The sequence below is a fragment of the Acanthochromis polyacanthus genome, chromosome 15, assembly GCF_021347895.1.
Source record: "Acanthochromis polyacanthus isolate Apoly-LR-REF ecotype Palm Island chromosome 15, KAUST_Apoly_ChrSc, whole genome shotgun sequence".
Lineage (NCBI taxonomy): Eukaryota > Metazoa > Chordata > Actinopteri > Pomacentridae > Acanthochromis > Acanthochromis polyacanthus.
In genome coordinates, this window is record NC_067127.1 from 39,189,036 (window position 1) to 39,207,743 (window position 18,708).

Sequence of the window (18,708 nt, forward strand, 5' to 3'; positions counted from 1 at the left end):
GGACAGCTAGCTAGCATTTCAAAGTCTTCAAATAACCACACAGGGCTTGCTTTTCTGTGCTTTACTTGAGCTTGACTTCGATCAACAGTGTTCTCTTTTTTGTAAAACTGAAACAGACAACAGACACCAACAGAGAAAAGAAAATAAATCAGTATTTGAGTGCTGACATATTCATGAACACACACGTATTACACATACTGAAGCCGATTGCTAACTCTGCGCTGTATGACACGGTTTAACTACATAACGAATTATAACAACAGAAACTTCTAACATGGCAGTCTTATTTGACGCTTATGTACACATTTTACTCACAGACAAATAATTTCCAAGGCAAAAGCGTGATAAAGCATTAGCAGCAAAGGTTAGCTGTGTCCGTTTTTTTTTTTTTTTTTTTTTTGGTTAGCTGTGTCCTTTGCGGCTGTCAGCACTCTACCAGTGACGTAGCTAGCATGAGACACGTAGCAATTTCAAAGATAGGTCAGAGGGGTGCGAGCGCTCACACCGCCATCATTTCTGACACCAAAACAAAACAAAGAGTGCTCACTCTGACGCGTTTTTTTTAAAACCCAACTGAAATCAATTTTCAACTTAATCACTTCACTTTAAAGACAGCACAGCTGTCAAATAGAAGTTCCTTCAGACTGTCTCAGATTCTCATGTTATAAACTGATTAACCCCTGAGAAGTTCATTTCTTTGAAGCTGTCTGATTTGATTATTCTGTTTCTTTCTTTTCTGCTTCTCTTCTGCTCGGACCAGTGGAATTGTAGGACACAGTTGGTGCCTATTTGTTGTTAAATTATGCTTAATAAAAGATAAAACAACAAAAAACTTGGGGAGCCAAATATCCCATAATGCATTTAGACCAGCAGCAAAGACCGAGGAGGAAACTTTCAGAGGAAACTCAAGTATTTTGGGAATACTGCTGTTATTGTGACACTAAACGTAGTTTTCAGATGATTTGAGGTGAGAAAGTGGTTGTAAAAACGTCCAATGTGTGGTCAGTTTATCCAGATGAAGCTGATTAAAAATGAGCTCCAACGGTTTCAGAGATGTGAGGTCCAGGTTAGACAGCTATGATGGACGGTCAGCCTCACTGTAGAGCTCCTTATCTGGACCAGACTTTACAATCTGCTGCTCTGACGCTTCTATAGCGCTTCAACAGGATATTAGTAGTTTATGTTGATCTAACCGTCACACTTTGACCTCACACTTTATTTGGATTGTTCACAGAAAAATCACTTTGAAAGAAGTTCAAGTTCACAACTTAAGATCGTTCATGTTTTACTCGCTCACTGACTGTGATCATAAGAACAGATAGAAATTAAAACATAGAAGATCATTTATTTACAAGTTTGGTTTCTGAGTGTTTTCACCACTAAAAATATGTAGTTTTTCTTCTTGTCTTTGTAGTTCTTTATATTTGCTTTTAGGGCTAAATTTAATTAAATAGAATTAAAAATGGAGACAATAAGATAAAAATAAAAGCATCAGTTTTACTGCTTTACTAAAGATCTTTTTTCTGTTTTCATTTCTGCCGTGGAAGAGGATAAACGTTGATTATTCAACATGGAAAATTAAATTCCACTTATCAACAAATAAGCAAACAAACATGAAGATCAAAGTGTGTTATTAGTCATTTATTGAATAAAAAAGAAAGTTATAATAGTTTAAAACCCACAGGTAGAGCAAATAAAACTGGAGAAAGACGGATTAAAATCATTGATCTTGTTCAGGAAAAATCAACCACTGCAATGAAAATAAAAACTAAGTTAGACATTGATTACAGCACAAGATCTGTTCAAAGAATTTAGACCATGGAAGGGTTCAAATACACCACAGTGTGAGGAAAACCTCCTTTAACGGCCAAACACAACATTTATAGAATGAAACAGGCTAAAAAATGTTGAATTTACAGAGTTCAATGTAATCTGGATAGTCCTGGTGGGTTTAAATTCTACTGGAATCATATCGATGCTGAAAACATTTTGATCCAGAGATAGCGAGGGTTATGGGAGCTTTGATGGAAAAATAAAATCTGGTAGAATTTGTTGATGAAACCAGAAATTCAGAATCTTATAAAAAAACTGATGAAAAAACATTGAAGCACTTATTTCTTGTAAAAATGAAAAATGGATCTATCAATAAGACATACACACGTGGACAAAATTGTTGGTACCCCTCAGTTAAAGAAGGAAAAACCCACAATTCTCACTGAAATCACTTGAAACTCACAAAAGTAACAATAAATAAAAATTTATTGAAAATTAAATAATCAAAATCAGCCATCACTTTTGAATTGTTGATTAACATAATTATTTAAAAAAACAAACTAATGAAATAGGGCTGGACAAAAATGATGGTACCCATAACTTAATATTTTGTTGCACAACCTTTTGAGGCAATCACTGCAATTAAACGATTTCTGTATTTGTCAATGAGCGTTCTGCAGCTGTCAACAGGTATTTTGGCCCACTCCTCATGAGCAAACAGCTCCAGTTGTCTCAGGTTTGATGGGTGTCTTCTCCAAATGGCATGTTTCAGCTCCTTCCACATATGTTCAATGGGATTCAGATCTGGGCTCATAGAAGGCCACTTTAGAATAGTCCAACGCTTTTCTCTCAGCCATTCTTGGGTGTTTTTGGCTGTGTGTTTTGGATCGTTGTCCTGTTGGAAGACCCATGACCTGCGACTGAGACCAAGCTTTCTGACACTAGGCAGCACATTTCTCTCCAGAATGCCTTGATAGTCTTCAGATTTCATCGTACCTTGCACACTTTCAAGACACTCTGTGCCAGATGCAGCAAAGCAGCCCCAAAACATTACTGAGCCTCCTCCATGTTTCACCGTAGGGACAGTGTTCTTTTCTTCGTATGCTTGGTTTTTGAGTCTATGAACATAGAGTTGATGTGCCTTACCAAAAAGCTCCAGTTTGGTCTCATCTGTCCAAAGGACATTCTCCCAGAAGCTTTGTGGCTTGTCAACATGCATTTTTGCAAATTCCAGTCTCGCTTTTTTATGAGTTTTTTTCAGCAGTGGTGTCCTCCTTGGTCGTCTCCCATGAAGTCCACTTTGGCTCAAACAACGACGAATGGTGCGATCTGACACTGATGTACCTTGGCCTTGGAGTTCACCTTTAATTTCTTTGGAGGTTGCTCTGGGCTCTTTGGATACAATTCCAACGATCCGTCTCTTCAATTTGTCATCAATTTTCCTCTTGCGGCCACGTCCAGGGAGGTTGGCTACTGTCCCGTGGGTCTTGAACTTCTGAATAATATGAGCCACTGTTGTCACAGGAACTTCAAGCTGTTTAGAGATGGTCTTATAGCCTTTACCTTTAAGATGTTTGTCTATAATTTTTTTTCGGATGTCCTGGGACAATTCTCTCCTTCGCTTTCTGTTGTCCATGTTCAGTGTGGTACACACCTTTTCACCAAACAGCAGGGTGACTACTTGTCTCCCTTTAAATAGGCAGACTGACTGATTATGAGTTTGGAAACACCTGTGATGTCAATTAAATGACACACCTGAGTTAATCATGTCACTCTGGTCAAATAGTTTTCAATCTTTTATAGAGGTACCATCATTTTTGTCCAGGCCTGTTTCATTAGTTTGTTTTTTTTAAATAATTATGTTAATCAACAATTCAAAAGTAATGGCTGTTTTTGATTATTTAATTTTCAATAAATTTTTATTTATTGTTACTTTTGTGAGTTTCAAGTGATTTCAGTGAGAATTGTGGGTTTTTCCTTCTTTAACTGAGGGGTACCAACAATTTTGTCCACGTGTGTAAATGACAGAAGAGCACAGAATACTTTGGAAAGAGTGATACAGATGAAGGAAGTTCTCATTTCATCACTAGAACAGGACTTAAAGACTCACATCAGGATCAAGTGTGGCTGCACAAAAAGCTGATTTTCACTGGACAATAATGTGTGAAAGTCTGTCAGCAGTTTGGAGATTCACTGCTTCCTCTCTCATTTCACACTTTGTGCAGCTCAAATGCTTTTAGTTCAAGTGAGCGTCAGAGGAACACCACATCCTGATTTTCACTCTCAACATTTGACTGGAAAAAGATGCAAACACCACATTTGGCTCCTGGAATAATCACAACTTCCATCTTTGAAGTGGAACAAGTTTACAAGGAATCATTTAGAAGGATTTGACAAAGAAACACATTTAATCCATGAATGTGAAAACATGTTTGTGAGGGACAGAGTCATGGAGAGACTCAACTATCTGTTCAACACTGTTTCTCTACCAGGAGGAGACTCTGGAGACTCAACTCAGCACAGAGACACTGAGGAGGAACCAGAATATAACCTAAATCCAGGAAAGAGAGTTTGAGTGAATGTGGTGTTGAAGGTGTGGAGGTGGATCAGAGAGTCAGAGGAGACTCTGTAGAAGGACAGAGTTCCAGCAGGAACGTCTACATAAACTGAAACTCTGTGAGAGACTGAGGAGGACCTGATGGATGTTTGACTGTTATTGTGAATGACAGAGTAACCATCATAATCAGAGCAGATCAGACTCCAGGACTGATCATTACATCCAAACAGACAGTCAATGTCTCCTTTCCTTCTGATTCCTCTGTAACTCATTGATATGTTAACCATTCCTCTCCACTCCACCTCCCAGTAACAGCGACCAGTCAGACCAGTTCTACACAGCAGCTGAGGATAAAAGTCAAACCTGTCTGGATGATCAGGATACAACTGATCCTCCTCCACTAATGTCACCTTCCTGTTGTTGTCAGACAGTTTGAGTCTTCTGTTTACTGTGTTTGTGTCGACTGTGAGTTGACAGGAATCTGATGGAGAGAACAAACACAACACAGCTGCAGTTATTGATGGATCATGTGATCAGTATTAAAGCTTTGATGATGACCTCAGAGATGTGACACTTTGAAGATGCTTGAATGTGCTGCTTTGTTTCCATCAATCCATTAAAACACACTTACACTTCCTCAGACCTGGTGTCAACCATCGGACTCCAGCAGGCGTCACCCTGAAAGGAGGAGGACGGTCAGAGCAGCAGAGACTCTTTCAGCAGCACACATGGACGTTACATGGCTCTCACACTGTTCCACTGATAAAGGACCAGTCCAACATGGAGACACAGACACCTGAATGCAGCATCTCTAAAGTCCTGTACTGTGTTCGTCACATTCCAGCTCAGTTTACACTCATTATTCAGCTTTACTCATTGATGCTTCCTCTGTTCATGGAGCTAGGCTAACAGTTCACCCTGCTTCCTGTCTTTGAGCTAAGCTAGGCTAACAGTTTCCCTCTGGTCTCAGTATTAATGCTAAGCTAGGCTAACAGTTTCCCTCTGCTCTCAGTATTAATACTAAGCTCGGCTAACAGTTTCCCTGTGTTTTTCAGCATTAATGCTAAGCTAGGCTAGTCATGGTGTGTAGCTGAGCCAACTGTTCTTCTGCTTCATTCTTGCTGTTTCTTCCAGTGATTCTCAGGTGTTTTCTGTTCAGCCCCTCAGGAAGAAGGAAACATTTAGCGCCCCCTACCCTCCACCACCATTAGAAATAGCATCATTAGTCTAGAAATTATTACAAGTACACTTCTGTACATGAAGGAAAACTAAAAAGAAAGAAAAAGAAAGAAATCTCGATCCACTTCCAACAAAGAACAACTTTATGAACCTTTTATAGTTTAAAATGCATCAATTAGCCTTAAAGTCAACAAATTTAATCCTTCTGGAAACTCTAAACATTTTAACCGACTAACTGATCCATTTGATGGTGAAAATAACCTGAAATAAAATCAATAAATAATCAATCAAACTGATCAGCATCATTCCCTCAGGAGCTCAACATAGAAACACTTCCACTGATTGAGCTGATTTTTAATCACAATGATGAAGTCAGGATTAACGGCTACAATGAGCTCATTTTTAACCAACAACTTTTCAAAGCGTGTTTGAAGCGTGACGCTGCAACTCTCAGCTCCTGCTCAGTGTTTAGGAGGATCTGGACCTGGTCTCCAGCAGTAGAGAAGCCGATCTCACAAAGATCAGCAGAAGAACGTCCACAGCCCTCAGAGTGGATTCTGCCTCTCTACACTCAGACACAATTCACTCAGAGTCTGAGATGTGAACCTCAGATGTCACGTTGATGAGCTGCTCCTCCTCTGCAGAGCTGGAACCAGTGGGAGCACTGGAAGGATCTCTCAGCCACTCATACTGGGAACTGTTTTCAGGGGAGTTTATCTTTCCCTTCAAGCTGCACATTTACTTCATTTAGCATCCAAATGTGTCCCTCAGGTAGGCCACTTTCACCTGGAACTTTTCATCACTCCATTTTTCTCACACTTCTTCTTGTGTTCCTGCTCCCCAAACATTCTGATCTCCTCTCTGAGCTCAGAAACTCTGGACTAGACTTTCCCTGGTGACAGCCACCTTGGTTCAGAGTCAAACAGCACAGCTTGATGTTCAGCTCCCATCTCCTCACAGGGAGCAGAGAAGACTCTAGTTTTAGTGCTCTGCTCTTTAGAAAACTGACTCCAGTCAGAAGCTCCCTTCATCCAGAAGAAAGCTGCCTTGCTGCCAGAGCTTCTCTGTGGACCACAGTGTGTCCACACAGCAGTAGGTGAGCTCTTCTGGATGACTTCCTCAAGCCCGTTTCTCCTCCCTGCCATGGTCTGTGCACCATCACTGCAAACAACACTTCTCCCACTGTAGCCCATTCTCAGTCAGGAAGCAGTCCAGGAACCACTTACCACTCCTCCTCACACAGGGAGTCTGTCGTGTCCAAACTTACAGAAGCCACAAACAAGCAGTCTTTGTTGCTGTCAGGCTTCATGGAACTGAAAGGCACAACGTTTGTCTTTGACTTGATCTACCAGCTGTTCCTGAACATGGTTAGCCATGTCATTTATACGTCTGGACACAGAGTCATTGGACAGAGGGACAGTTTTTATTTGTGTCTTCCAGCAGGACACAGATCATGTCTAATGCTGCAGGGAGTATCAGATCCTCTGCTATGGTGAGGACTTTTTACACCCACCACTTTGCTACGCCTCCTTATATCATGCTGACAGCGCTCTCTGCTTTAGCCACGTAGCATTCATGAAGCCCATGTTTGTTGACAATATTCAGCAGGTTTTCAGTGAAAAAACTCCAGCGGCTGATCAGTGTGGTTGGAGTGTAATGTGTTGAAGTGATGCCTTCATTTATTTGGCTTCATGCTGTCCACTAACAACATTTTTAGACTCAGTGAACATAGCGGTCTGTCCTCGTCTCCCACCGTAGTCACAGTGAAGCTAAGAGCTACAGATGCTTCGTCACATTTCCTCATCTGAGCTTTCAGGATATTTTTGTTTGTCTCATTATCTCCGTCTCTCTCTCTGCCTTTCTTCTCATTCCTGTTAAATATTTTTTCCATTGTGTCTTCTGTGTGTTTGTAGTATTTCAGATCTCCTGCTCTGTGGTGTGTGTTCACTGCCCCCAGGGGGTGCCACTATTTAAGAAGCACTGAGCTAGGCTAAAAGGTTTCTGTCTGTCTGTACCTGAGAGTTTCCAGTCTACAGTGTGGATCCTCCACTTTAGCTCTCAGCATCTTCTCTCCTGAGTCTCCTGGATGGTTGTAGCTCAGGTCCAACTCTCTCAGATTTGAGGTCTTCAAGCTCAGAGCTGAGGCCAGAGAAGCACAGCCTTCCACTGTGACCAGACAGCCTGACAGCCTGCACACACAAAACAACACAAACTTGATGGACAACACTTGGCTGGATGTTTCTCACTCTCTTTTCTTCTTTGTCTTTCAGATACATTTTGCTGCACATTTCATGCGTCTCAAGCAAATCAACAATCTCAACAATGATTAGTGGGATTTAATCACATCAAAAATGAACCCTGACAAAGTCCTGCACAAGTTCAGTAAAAGCTCATTTGATGAATCCCATCAGCAGAAATGATTGTACTCAGGTTAGCTGTTTATCCACTGATAGAAATCACATCAGTTTCAAAGTGTGAGTCCTGACCTGAGAGCTTCCAGTTTACAGTGTGGACTCTTCAGTCCAGCATAAAGACTCTCCACTCCTGAATCCTGCAGGTTGTTGTTAGTCAGGTCCAGCTCTGTCACACTGGAGGACTGGGAGCTGAGGACTGAGGACAGAGCTCTACAGCTTCTCTCTGACAGATTACACCCACTCAGTCTGAAGAGACAAACACAAGAAAAGAAGTAGAACATTAAGTTCAGTATTTTCTGTGCTGTTGAAAAGACAGCAGTGAATTTAACAACAAATACATCCCACTATGTCCAGAATACAGCAGCACTGAGGACAGTCCTCTGCGATATTATTTAAATGTGAAAATAATCCAAAGTGGAGAACATTACAGTAATCAGATTACTTTGAAGCTGAGCAGTAAAGTATTTGATGTGATTAATAAAACCAATTGACAGTTTAGATTTCCTAAATGAAGAATACAGGCCAAACAGCAAGAAATGAATCCAATAAAAGGTCAGTACATCTTTCATTACTGTCTTTAGAATGTTGGATTTTTTCACTACTTTCTACATCCACCTTTATTTCTGATGACACATTTAATCCTCCTCAGCATGAAGAAACCACATTTCTGCAGAGATGTTCCTCCATCTTCAGAGACTAGGTCTTCATCTGCTCTTTGTTGGAGGGTTTGTGTTGCTCTACCTTTGTCTTTAAAATACCCCAAAGTTGGTCTGTTGGATTCAAATCAGGACACACACTTGGACAAGTCACACTTTGGACTTTTTCCTTCTTTACAATCCTAAAAATAGTCAACTTGATGCTGATGGCAGCCATTAAATCACTGTCATACTCGGTTCCATCTCTGATGTTGTTCCAGAACAAACGTCTTCTGATCTCCAGTCCTTGTTCTTCAGGTTCCTTCACTTCTACTTGTGCTGTTGAGACTCATGCTTTCGTTTTCACTCACACATCAATCCCACTGGAACCAAACTAAGGATCTCCAAACTCATGTGTTTAAACTCTTTATCTCCACTCTTGATGAAGTCTGGACTCCTCATAGCGTCAGTGAGCTGGACTCTTCATTCTCTCTCAGTCTCAGGAGACACTCTGCTGCCCAGTGATTGGCTCTCAGTCCATACAGTCTGAAAGGAACCAACAACCTTTGAACAGCCTCACATCTGAAAAGGCTTATAGGGTCCCTATGAGGGTGTAGCTCCTCTTCAGAGAGAGCAGAGAGACCATAAAGCTCACACACAGGTGGGATGGATGTTCTATCCTTCACCAACACTTCAGATGATGGGACTCAGTTAAACAGTTCATTTAAACAAGAGACACTTCTGCTCCAAACAAGAAGGATGAGCACTCAATGAAGGACCGAGGATCCCTGACCCATCACTGTACACACCAGTGAGCAGTGATTCCTAACACATCTCTGGGGGTCATCAGGTGGAAACTTCCCTTCAACTGTGTTTCACCTATTTAGTCCCACAACACCTCCACAAGGCCAGGATGAACTCTGGCATCACAGATTCACCTCTCTAGTGCCAGTTCACTCTGTTCCTACACAATCCAAACAGCACCGCCACATTCAGCTGACCCAGGCCCATTTAGGAGAAGCTCCAGGAAGCATGCAGTGCCGATGCTACCAGTTAGCTAGTACAAGATGCTAAATACCTAGTGCCAACTGTTAAAACGTGACAAAAAAACTATACTTATAAACTCTCCAAACCTGCTAGTGCTAATTCTAAATGCTAATGCTAGCTGCAAGACTACTACCATGTCCACAACAAACTTACCACTGACAAGGAAACTATACAAGGCAGCTCACCAGACTTGTTAGTGCACAGTGGGCTGGGACCTGGAAATCTAGAAAATTTGACCCCCTCCAAATTGCTTTTATTTTTGTTTTTCTTATAGTAGAATAAAAATCCACTTCAAAAAAAAAAAAAAAAAATCAAGTCAAACGGTCTATTCTTTAAAAAGTTAGGCCAGTTTGAATCTCAGGAAATGACACATTCCACAGGCATAACAAAATTGATATTTGAGCTTTTCATTCTATTTATTTTTGAGAAATTAATAATTTTTACCTGAGATTTTAACAATATTCAGGTTTACCTGCTCCAAATTTTCTTAATTGCTTAAATTTAGAAAATTTCTGCAAAGTTTGAAAAAATATAGCAAATTTTCACTTTTTTTTCTGAGACTATTTTCATGTACCACCCAGAATATTTTCACTTGCCATAAGCCAGATATGGGAAAGTATATATTTTCTAAAAGAATAGGATGTCAGGTGTTGAAAAATACAAGTGTCAAAAAATCTGGCTTATGGCAACTCTCACAGATCAAATTTTACTGAAGAAGATCTGAGTTCCCCTGTGTGGACCTTGAGCGATTGATGTTAACACGTATGTATCGAAATTGTAAGTAGTACTTCTAATATACACATACTTTGCAGTATAAAAAGACTTCTAGATGTCTCTAAGTGTAACAACTGCCTTCAAATTTTGAAAATGGTCATTTAAGGCATCAATTTAGGACAGATTTCATTAAAAATTCTTGAAATTTGGTAGATTTTTCAAGTTTAGACTTCATGTTTCACTGTTATGTTTTTGTAAAGTAGTCATTTACTCTGCATAGAATTAGTTAATAAAACATTTGAAGGCAATATCATGTCTCGCCTTTCAAATTTGCGTTTAATCACCAAATTCCATCAGTGGAACCCTACACTTATGTCTAGAAAAATCTCCCTGCAGCCTTAACTTTTTAATATAATTTAAAGATATCTTTTTAGATGTATTACCAAGTATATTGCGGTTGAAATGAGCCCTCAATCACTACCAGGGGATGATTTTTAGCCAAGATATTACATTTTTTCCAAAAAACAAGCCAAGCAGCCCACTGTGTAGTGCTACTTGCTAATGCTAACCACTAATTGCTAAATTATTTCACTACTTCAGCCAAGCTCACCACAGACAGAGACTATACGAGCAGACTTCATCTTAGATGAAAGAACCAACTGCTAACAGCTACTTGATAATGCTATCTAAAGAGAAAAAACTAAAAAAAACTGGATCTCCGCCCATTGGAGGAGGGAAAAGTAGGCGGGGAAAGCAGAGTGAAGGAGAGGGCGTGTCCTCTGCCTCCCTCTACTCCCTCACCACCTCTAATTCACCCCCCAACTATACTGACAGTCAACAGAAACTTTGAGGCAGAAATGTACGCAGAATTCTACTTGTGGGGGGGTTGTAATTATTCATTGTGGATTTACTGATGATCTAGTGCCGTGGTAGTTGAGATAATGATGAGTTGTCATTTTATCATGATTCATTGCACATGGGTTGGTCACTTTGCAAAAGTGAACCAAATACACACCAAGCAATACTCAGTGAGTATCTGCACAATTTGAGAATGTTTTTGAAGGCCTATATAAAGGCCCAAAAAAGGCCACCATTGTTAGTCCAGTGAACAGCATCATGCCGCATCTATCACATGAACAACGTCTCCGGGCACTGGGTATGGTGGAGGCCGGTTTGAGCTACAGTGATGTAGCCAGGCTATGGGCTGTTCCCAACCCACAATCAGAAACCTGGTTGAACGCCACAACATGACAGGCTCTGTTGATGATAGACCACGTCCAGGGCAACAGAGAGTAACAACTCCCATCCAGGATCGCTACATCCGGTTGCAACAACTGTGGGACCAGTTTCGACCTGCCAGCCGTACAGCACGGGAAACACCTGGCAGGAATAACCCCCGGATCAGCAGCCCCACTGTGCGTCGACAATTGCGGGAAGTCAACCTCCAAGCATGGAGGCCTTTACGCGTGAACATCCTGACCATGGTTCAACGGCAGACACGATTTCAATGGGCCAGACAACACCTTCGATGGACACAGCAGCGTTGGGCAGGTACCCTGTTCTCAGATGAGAGCCGTTTCTGTCTGAATCGTCCAGATGGTCGGGAGCGTGTGCGTTGTCATCATGGAAAACGTCATGCAGAGTGCTGTATCCGGGAGCAAAACCGCTTTCCGGTTGCTAGTGTCATGGTGTGGGCAGGGATATCCTGCAATTATCAGACACCGTTGGTGGTGGTCAATGGCAACATCACTGCTCGTCTCTACATCGACCAGATCCCGCAGCCTCACGTGATCCCATTTATGCAACAGCACCCGGACATCACCTTCTTCCAACAGGACAACGCCCGTCCACATTTGGCACGAGTGACCCAAGTGTACCTGGAGTCCCAAGGTGTGGATGTCCTACCCTGGCCTGCCTATTCTCCGGATATGAATCCAATTGAACACCTGTGGGACTGTCTCGGTCGTCAGCTGGCCAATCGGATTCCCCAGCCGGGAAATAGGCAGCAGCTGATCCAAGCACTACAGGAGGAGTGGAATAGGATTCCTCAGGACACCATCAGAAGCCCGGTCCAGAGCATGCGCCGACGGATTGCTGCCTGTATCGAAGCAAATAGAGGCCATACTCGGTATTGACTGTTGTCACTTTGTGTTTGGCAGGTGCCGTTTTCTTTTGTGAAATTCTTTATTTTGAAATCATTCTTGAAACTTTAGATTTTTGCTTCTGTATGCCAATATGCTAAACAAATGATTCATATGAAGAAAATCCAGTTTCGGGCTTCAAAATAAAAATTATGTTGAAAAATATGGTCTCAAAGTTTTTAATGACTGTCAGTGTATTATCATTTCTCCTAATCCAACTCCACTGACTAGATCTAGCATCCTCATCTGCCATGTCCTTCACCGTCTTCCTCAGATTCTGCACCTGTACTCCCAGCTCCCTCAAAAGTGAAACAGCTGCAACAAAGCCCCTACACCCCACTTCAACTGGGTGAACTCTGGTTCTCCATCCCCTCTGCTCAGTTTCTGTCTTTAAGTCTGCATATTCAGCCTTCTTCCTCTCATAAGTTGCCTCCACTGAATGTTAACTCAATGAAATTACACTCTTTTCCTTCACAGACCACAAAACATGATCTGGCCTCAGATTAGTTCACACTATTTCTTGGTAAACAACATGTTTTCATCCTAAATCTACCTACATTTCCCAATCATAGGCTCCTGCCTCCTTCCTGACTTAAGGCCTCTATCCTTCTCCTCATCTCCAACTAATTTCTCCACTAACCTCTCCTTACTAGAACCTCCAGAATTCTCCTGCTTTCTCCTCTCTATAAGCTAAGCTTCTCAGCACCTGATTATGCTTCCATGTATACCGGCCTTGTGACAGGCTAATTCTACAACCAGACAAAATATACTGTAAGGAGGAATATACTGTAATATAAAGCAGTATATTACTGTAATGTAATATACTGCTTTGTTCCATGCTGGTTTACCTGGACCAAGCTTCAAGCCTCCCCGGCCAAACTGAACATTATTTATTTCTGCAGCCTCAGAGCTGCCTCTGTCTCCTGCACTGCTGCTCTCTGGTTCCATTTCCTCTCCTGGAAGGATTCAGAACCACATTGCTAACTAAACTGTCCTTACTCCCAGACAATAAGAGCTCTGTCCTAACCTTGGTGCATTTAAACTCCTCTGTTAGACTGGATACTGGCAGCTGAAGTTTCCCTTTCCCATACAAAGCTACACTGCTTCAGCACCTGGGAACACCCAATCATTTCCTAATATAAGAACTAACTAGTCTTTCCATTCTCTCTGCCATGGATAATGGGATTTCATAAATGGATATTGGCCACATTAATCTAGGATATAAACCAAACTACAAGCACCACAACCTCAGTTTTCCTGGGAGCACTGATTTATCTATTCTATCCAGCCCTTCTGCAACATCCATTTTAAATTGTACAACTTGTTCCTCATCATTCAGGTCCACATTATGCCACCTCCCTCAGCTCTTCACTGACTTCTCCCTAATGGGAGGAATTTCCTCACCATCCATGGAAAATTTCTTATCACTTACTTTCCCTCTCTATAATGAAATGCTCCTCGATTTACTAGACTTGATCCTCATACTAACCCATTTCAGATTCCTATTTATTCTATCTAACAACCTCTTTGTACATTTACTGTTGTAGTCATCAGTGTCACATCATCCATAGAAGCTCTAACTGGTGGAAGACTCATTCCATTCTGCCGTCTTTCTCCACCTACGACCCACTTGGAAGCCCTGATCATTAACTCCATAGCCATTGTGAAAGCTAACAGTGAAACTTTACATCCTGCCATAATACCAACCTCCAATCTTTGCCAGCCTGTTGGAAAATCTCCTGTACTTGCACATAATCTGATGTCCTGAAATATGCTTTCACCAGGTTACCAACCATCTCTGGCACCTTAAAGTAGTGAAAGGAACTTCAAATAAAGCATTAGCCAGATCTAAAAACACAAGATTCAAGTCTCTCCTCTCCCTCTTAACTGTCTGAATCTGATGCCAAATCATTCTATTCTGCTCCAAGCAGCCAGAAAATTCTGGTATCCCTGCCTTCTGCACTGTAGAATCAATCAGAACATTCCTCACTAAGTAACTAGCCAACCTCTGAGCTACAATACTGAAGAAAATCTTTCCCTCAACATTTAGGAGAGAAATCATCCAAAACTGGCTCAGGTCTGATGAATCCTTCTTCTTCGAGATGAAAACACCTCCTGTCGTACGCCATGCTCTTGAATAATACTGTGTTCCTCCAAGACTCTCAGACGTCTCCACAGTATCAAAGATACCAGGTGAACTCTTGTAGACCCTGTAGGGGACTCCATTAGGCCCTGGGGCTGATGAAGCCTTTGCATGCCTGACCACCTCCACAACTTCTCTCCATCTCAGTAGGCTAACATCCATCTCCTGACACATTTCCCCCAATGGTGGCATGTCAGGAGGAAGACCTATGTTCCTGTTCTCCTCTGAATCTGAATACGTCAACCTCAAATACTCTTCAACCTCTGACTTTGCTGCCTTCAGTTGTTCTCCTTTATCCTGATTAAACATGTCCTTCACAAACTTAAGAGTTCCTAAAAGATGCTAACCTTGCATGTGCTTTTTCTTTCTCTTCTCCCTAAGGTGTTCTGCCCTTCTGAGTACTGCTAACCTGTTTCTCAATTCTGCAACACATTAATTTTCTCCATTTCTTCTTCTGATGCCTTCCTCCACTGCTTCTTTTAACTGCCTCCGTTCCTTTACTAGTCTGTCTATTTCTCTTTAGCGCCTAGACCTTCCTACCTGCACCCTCTCACCTCTGCTGTTAGCAAACACCCCAAATCTCTCCAGACCATAAGAGTAGATCAAGAGGATTGGAACTGAAGATCTCTTTGATCTCAGTGACGACAGAAGACAACACTGCTTCAGTGGCTGCTTGGTCTCCAATGGTGAGAAGGAATTGGACCTGAACCTCAAATAAGAATGGAAACAACAGTCCAAGTGTCCACCAGCTTCACTGCACTGAGTTCAGTCATTGAACAAACTGAATATTGTACAGTTTCATTTAGCAGATGCTTTTATCCAAAGAGATGAACATCTGAGAGTAGAAACAACACGACAAAGGATCCAGTCAGGAGAAAACAACCCGGAGAAGATCCATAAAACAAGTTCAAGTGTGAACATGGGATGTTTGTTCTGGTGTTTCCTTTTCATCAACGTCTATCTGAAACATTCTATTGAGTAAAACAGTGGAAATTAAAACAGAACCTGGAAACAAGACTTCACAGGTTCTTACAGGTTCTGGTTCTGTGACGCAGGTTCCAGGTTGTTCAGTTCCTGTAGTGGAAGAGGCCTCATTGAGAGAAACTAGAGCGAAAGGTCAGTAAAACAACTGACCTGAGTCGCACAAATACAGAAAACCTCCCACCTCAGCTGTTCTGCTCATCATGAATAAAAACACATTTTAAATGGTCTTCAGTTGAACAGGTTGATGAGTCCTGACCTGAGAGCTTCCAGTTTACAGTGTGGACTCTGTAAAAGACTCTCCACTCCTGAATCCTGCAGGTTGTTGTTACTCAGGTCCAGCTCTGTCACACTGGAGGACTGGGAGCTGAAGACTGAGGATAGAGCTCCACAGCTTCTCTCTGACAGATTACAGCCACTCAGTCTGAAGAGACAAAAAGCACATTATACTGATGAAACAGCAGCAAAATGAAATAGTATCTTCAGTCTCCAACTACTTACACAACTTTCTTGGAGGCTTTGACCACTGGCAGTAGCCTCAGAAGAACCTCCTCTGAAGCAGAGTATTTCTTCAGATCAAACACGTCCAGATGTTCTTCTGATGACAGTAAGATGAAGCCCAGAGCTGACCACTGAGCAGGAGACAGTTCATCTGTAGACAGACGTCCTGATCTCAGGGACTGTTGGATCTCCTCCACTAGAGAAACATCCTTCAGTTCATTCAGACAGTGGAACAGATTGATGCTTCTCTCTGCAGACACATTCTCACTGATTTTCTTCTTGATGTACTTCACTGTTTTCCAATTGGTCTGTGAGCTACTTCTTGTCTGTGTCAGCAGGCCTCGTAGGAGATTGTGATTGGTTGGCAGTGAAAGACCCAGGAGGAAGCGTAGGAACAAGTCCAGGTGTCCGTTTGGACTCTGTAAGGCCTCGTCCACAGCTCTCTGGTAGAAAACTGTTGGATCAGGTTTGTTGGAGGCAGTTTGTCGTTGTTCTTCCAGCAGGTTGATTCCAGAGGTGATGAAGGTCTGATGGACGTGAAGAGCAGCCAGAAACTCCTGAACGCTCAGATGGATGAAGCAGAACACCTTGTCCTCGTACAGTCCTCTCTCCTCTTTAAAGACCTGTGTGAACACTCCTGAGTACACTGAGGCTGCTTCCACATCGATGCCACACTCTGTCAGGTCGGACTCATAGAAGATCAGGTTTCCTCTCTGCAGCTGATTAAAAGCCAGTTTTCCCAGAGACTCAATCATCCTCCTGCTGTCTGGACTCCAGTGTGGATCTGTCTCAGCTCCTCCATCATACTTGAGCGTCTTGACTTTGACCTGAACCACCAGGTGGTGGATGAACATCTCAGTCAGGGTTCTGGGCAGATCTCCTCCATCTCTGCTTCTCAGCAGCTCCTCCAGAACTGTAGCAGTGATCCAGCAGAACACTGGGATGTGGCACATGATGTGGAGGCTTTGTGACTTCTTCATGTGGGAGATGATGCTCCTGGCCTGCTCCTCATCTCTGAATCTCTTCCTGAAGTACTCCTCCTTCTGTGGGTCGGTGAACCCTCTGACCTCCGTCACCATGTCCACACAGTCAGGAGGGATCTGATTGGCTGCTGCAGGTCGTGTGGTTATCCAGAGGCGAGCAGAGGGAAGCAGATTCCCCCTGACCAGGTTTGTCAGCAGCACATCCACTGAGGTGGACTCTCTAACATCAGTCAGGACCTCATTGTTGTGGAAGTCCAGAGGAAGGCGACACTCATCCAGACCATCAAAGATCAACACAACCTGGAAGTATTCAAGGCTGCAGATTCCTGCTGCTTTGGTTTCACTGAAGAAGTGATGAACAAGTTCCATCAAGCTGAACTTTCTCTCTTTCAGCACATTCAGCTCTCTGAAAGTCAATGGAAATATGAAGTGGATGCCCTGGTTGCTTTTATCTTCAGCCCAGTCCAGAGTCAACTTCTGTGTTAACACTGTTTTCCCGATGCCAGCCACTCCCTTTGTCATCACTGTTCTGATTGGTCCATCTCTTCCTGGTGAGCCTTTAAGGATGTCTTCTGCTCTGATGCTTCTTTCTGCTCTGTCTGCTTTCCTGGATGCTGCTTCAATCTGTCTGACCTCATGTTCATCATTGACCTCTGCAGTCCCTCCCTCTGTGATGTACAGCTCTGTGTAGATCTCATTCAGGAGGGTCTTCTGTCCTGCTTTAGCGATGCCCTCAAACACTCTCTGGAACTTCTTCTTCAGACCACGTTTAAGTGCACGTCCACAAACTCCAGCAGCAAGTTCTGAATGAAAACACAAGAAAGAAAGAGTGAAGTAAAAGTGACCTGGATATTAAAGCACCAAAGTAGCAATCAAGTGAAGGTGACAGTTTGTCCCCTCAAGACTAATTGTGTGAAGATATTCTGAGACTTTAGTAAATGTTCTGTTGATCAGTAGCTTCAGTCTTTACACAAATCCTCTTACTGCTCTGCAGACAGTCAGCCAGCTTCTCCTGCTTCATCCTCCTCAGGAACAACACTGTGATCTGCTCAAACATCTCTCTGCTGCTCCTCTCATCTTCATCATCACCCTCCAACTCCTCCTCATCCTCCCTCTGACTCTCTGAGGAGCATTCTGGGTAATCTGAACTCACAAGCTTCTGCATCTTCTTCAGCTCCTTCTTCACAAAAGTCCCCATGTTGTCCTCCAGCAGCTGGAACAGAGAAATGTGTCAATGAGTCCATCAGAGTCAAATCATGGAGCCAAACATCAGATCCATGTTGGACACACTGATAGTCCACTGGTCTACAAAGAGCAGCATGGAGACGCCTGAAAACAACAGATGGAGAACAACTTGTTGTCCATGAACTCACCATGAATATGGAGTCCAGGTGATGCTGCTGGACAGACTGAGCTCTGGGAACTTCTGAGTTCTGCTGCTCCACTCTGTGGATCAACATCAACAGTTAACTCTCACTTTATCACACAGAGACATATACAGGGCTTAAAGTGAAAAATAATCCTCAGCCTGAACTTTTTTGCTTTTGGGTTGGGGTACAATCTTGCTAACTAGAAGGAAATTCAGCTATGTGTCTTCACAAACTCAGACTACAGATTATAGGGACGCCAAAAAGGTCAGT

The 18,708-nt window shown here is 42.5% G+C and overlaps 1 protein-coding gene and 1 long non-coding RNA gene across 2 annotated transcripts in view; one reads left to right on the plus strand and one right to left on the minus strand.

The window, feature by feature from the left end:
• Positions 1–878: 878 nt before the first annotated feature.
• The window catches only part of LOC127537559 (uncharacterized), a 96,165-nt gene continuing 78,335 nt past the window's right edge, over positions 879–18,708 (plus strand). The window contains exon 1 of the long non-coding RNA XR_007947289.1: positions 879–1,684. This is a non-coding gene — a long non-coding RNA (uncharacterized LOC127537559). The remainder of the gene's footprint in view (positions 1,685–18,708) is intronic.
• On the minus strand, positions 3,814–18,656 carry LOC127537553 (NLR family CARD domain-containing protein 3-like). The gene is made up of 8 exons (XM_051960152.1): positions 18,442–18,656; positions 18,053–18,281; positions 16,086–17,871; positions 15,844–16,008; positions 7,996–8,169; positions 7,525–7,698; positions 4,962–5,008; positions 3,814–4,811 (listed from the first exon to the last, which is right to left on the minus strand). Exons 1-8 carry the CDS (start codon positions 18,526–18,528, stop codon positions 4,288–4,290), a joined length of 3,186 nt encoding a protein of 1,061 aa, XP_051816112.1. The 5' UTR covers positions 18,529–18,656; the 3' UTR covers positions 3,814–4,287.

Bases quoted from the DNA above. Each gene is read 5' to 3' on its own strand.
- LOC127537553 (XM_051960152.1), bottom strand. From the start codon at position 18,528: ATGTTGATCCACAGAGTGGAGCAGCAGAACTCAGAAGTTCCCAGAGCT. The intron at 7,699-7,995 runs GTCAGGACTCAC...TTGTGTGTGCAG, and splicing joins TGTAAACTGGAAGCTCTCAG to GCTGTCAGGCTGTCTGGTCA. The intron at 5,009-7,524 runs GTACAGACAGAC...TCCTCCTTTCAG, and splicing joins TGTAGACTGGAAACTCTCAG to GGTGACGCCTGCTGGAGTCC.